This window comes from Phaethon lepturus, unplaced genomic scaffold (genome assembly GCF_000687285.1).
Source record: "Phaethon lepturus isolate BGI_N335 unplaced genomic scaffold, ASM68728v1 C13876056, whole genome shotgun sequence".
Classification (NCBI taxonomy): domain Eukaryota; kingdom Metazoa; phylum Chordata; class Aves; order Phaethontiformes; family Phaethontidae; genus Phaethon; species Phaethon lepturus.
Genome location: NW_010575844.1, coordinates 1 through 3063, shown reverse-complemented (window position 1 = coordinate 3063; position 3063 = coordinate 1). Strand labels below are relative to the sequence as shown.

At 54.0% G+C, this 3063-nt stretch overlaps 1 protein-coding gene across 1 annotated transcript; it reads left to right on the top strand.

Moving 5' to 3' along the window:
* Window positions 1-532: 532 nt before the first annotated feature.
* LOC104627405 (BTB/POZ domain-containing protein KCTD5-like) lies at window positions 533-1372 on the top strand (the record flags this gene model as incomplete). Its single annotated transcript, XM_010295618.1, is given in 4 exon segments — window positions 533-628; window positions 1013-1147; window positions 1150-1215; window positions 1217-1372. Coding segments are annotated over 4 exon segments (453 nt in total), but the record flags the coding sequence as incomplete, so codon positions are not given.
* Window positions 1373-3063: the final 1691 nt, after the last annotated feature.

Genomic DNA, 3063 nt, shown 5'->3' with positions numbered 1-3063 from the left:
AACCTGGAGGGAACAGGTGAAGAGATGTCTGTGGAAGAGTTAAATGCAGATAATGAGGCACAAGGAATCAATCCTGTGGCAGAATAACACCTTGTCTTGGCCAATAACCTTTTAAAATCTGTCTTTTGGGAGTGCTGGCTGATATCTCACTTTTCATCATGTCTGCCTCAGGTTGTAAGCCTCCAGCAACACAGTCACTTTGCGCTCACAAAACCCCATTAGCATTTGTGACATTTGCATAAATGACTTTTTAATAACAAATGCAAACTCCCCATTGGAAGAGACCAGTATCTTTTGGGGACAATGCAGGAAGCACTCATCTCAGTCCCTCCTCTCCAGGAGAGGTACCGTTGTCCTTGCTCCCCAAGACAGCGTAGTAGAAAGTTGGGTTGTGGTTTCCACTCCTGTTTAACCTGGGACATGGGGAAGAGGACAGGTCTGTCAAGGGGGGCTACCACCACTTCATTTTGCAGGAGTGCAACAGCCTTTAGCATATGACCATTGTCAACATCCTCTGCAATTTTGCTGTCAGGTGCCTCCTAAGCATGTCTACCGTGTGCTACAGTGCCAGGAAGAGGAGCTCACTCAGATGGTTTCCACTATGTCGGATGGATGGCGCTTTGAGCAGGTATGGAGAAGGTAGAGGAGGGTAGAAAGGAGTTGTCTTTTGGGGAAAAGATCATGGATGCCATACAGTTCCCAGGCAAGGCACCTCCCTATCTGAGAATATTGGGTCAGTCATTGATGGTGCTATCACACGGGCTGTCTCCTGCCCCTACTCTAGAAGTTTAGAGGATACTGTGTGAGGTTAAGCTGTTTCACATCCTGGCTGATTCCTCTCCTGGTTCTCTGTGCTGCCTCCTCAGCTTAGTTATGAGGCCTGTAGAAAGGCCTCATACTGGGGGTATGGATTGGACTCCATGCTGTATGGTGGGCTTTCTGCCTTGCTCCCCAGGAGGAGTGGATGTCTGCAGTAACATGTGCTTGTGATTCTTGCTCTCCTCTTTTCTAGCTTGTGAACATTGGCTCATCCTACAACTACGGGAATGAGGATCAGACAGAGTTCCTGTGTGTGGTCTCCAAAGAGCTGTACAGCTCCCCCAACGGCCTGAGCTCTGAGCCCAGCCACAAAGCCAAGGTGAGACCGACTTTTCTATGGCCCTGCTCCCGTTGCCTGTGAGATCCTTCGCTCTTGTTTGTTCCCTCTTTCTTTCTTCTCTCCACTGTGACTGTGGGGTGCCTCATTGGTGGAATACGGGGACTTGTCCTGGTGTTCAGCACTGTGGCATTACATCCATTTCCCAAAAGGAGGAGTGCGTGTGCTGAGAGTGGTGGTATCCGGCTGTGTGTGGGAAATGGCTTTAGCAAGTGACTCTGGCACTTCTCATGCTACTCTAATATCCCCCTCATGCCTCCTCATGACCATGCTGTGTGGGTCACTCTGCCTCCGGGGTGTGATTTCCTTGAAGGTTTTGCAGCGTTTTCTTTCCTTTTGCCGAGTCCCAGCCTCAAAGGTGGGAGGTCACCTGCTCCCCTTTTGAGGGAAGGGCAGAAACGCGTGGCAGCGCATGACACCCTGTAGGCACCGAGGATGCAGGAAGGAGCGCTAACGACTGATGGCAGTTGTTGGGCAGTGGGACCACAGCACTTTTAAGTGGGTTAGGTAGCCCTGATATGATGCTCCAGAGGAAGACAAGTCGCTTTGCTCCCTGACCTACAGCTGTCTTGACCACGGGGAAAGGTCCCTTTTTATTCCAGTGTCATGACCATTGCTTTATTCCCTTGTGTGTCAGAAAGAACTGCCATGGCTCATCTTGCAAGTATCTCCACTCTTTCTTCCCTTTGTCCTGCATGCTGGGCCACAGAGCACAGAGGATGACCTGGAGGAGGAAGAGCAGGAGGTGGAGGAGGAGGCAGAAGCAGAAGCAGAGGAGAAAGGTGCAGCAAATCCTTGAGGAAAATTATAAAAATAACCCCCCCAAGCATAGACCCGTCCACCTTCCTGGTGAGAGCTCACAGCTAGCAGCAGGGAAGGACTAGGGCAGGTGTGGGCTGTGGGGACAGTCCTCTCCAGGAGCGGGAGTCAGCTCTGGAGATAAAGCTGACAGGGGAGAGCTGTTACCTTGGCTGCTGCTTTGTATTTTAAGCTGTTTGGTTTATTTATGGTTATATTTTTATTTGCAGACTGCCCATCTATTTGGGATTGCACTAAACTCTTTTTTCCTCCGGACCCTCCCTCCTGCTCCCCTCTATGTCCATCCCAGCACTGTCACCTACCTCCCACCCTGCCCCTCTCCCCAGCCTCCAGCATCCTCCCCTCCGCTCTCTTTGCCCCCCAGGGCTCAGAGTGGTTCCTGCCCGGGGCCCCGTCTCTCTCTGCTCCTCACTTCTCCTCCTCTGCAGGTACGGTACCTGTCTGCACCCTCAGCTCCCGCCAGCCTGAGCTCTGCATGAGTGACTCGCTTCCCTCCTGTGGGTATGGCCCTGGTTTGTAGAGCTTGGGGAGGGGGAGGCGGGAGGGGAGGTCGACTCATCCCTAAGGTGGCTTTTCTCACCCTGTGTGTGCCTTTACCTGCCAAGCAGCCCCTACGGCTCCGGACCAGAGGCTCCGGCAGCAGAAAGGAGAGCGCAGCTGGGAGAAAAGAAGAGGGGCGAAAATGAATGCCAAGCAGGCAGGGGTGGCACGGGGAAGGGGAGGAAGTCCGCCACGCGTCCGCCTGACACGCATGCCAGGTCTCTTCTCCAGACTGCCGCCCGCAGCTCCTTTGCCTGCCAGCCCGAGAGCAGTTTGCAGAAGGCAGCCTGTTATTTTCCCCTCCCCGGCTCTCGCTTCCCTGGACTTTTCCCCCGCCGCCTCTGCCAGGGTGGGAGCGCAGTGGGAGAGGGTGGCGAAGGCAGAGCGGAGGTGGCTGGTCCCCGCTCCAGATGTTCTCGCAGCTGTGTGCGAAATGAGCCTCTGTGCTCTGCCTCCTGCTCAGGGAGGGTGCCTGGCTGGCATGCGTGGGGCTGGGTAGAGAGAGCTCCAGAAGGAGGATTCCTCTCTCATGTTGGAAAACTGTGGGG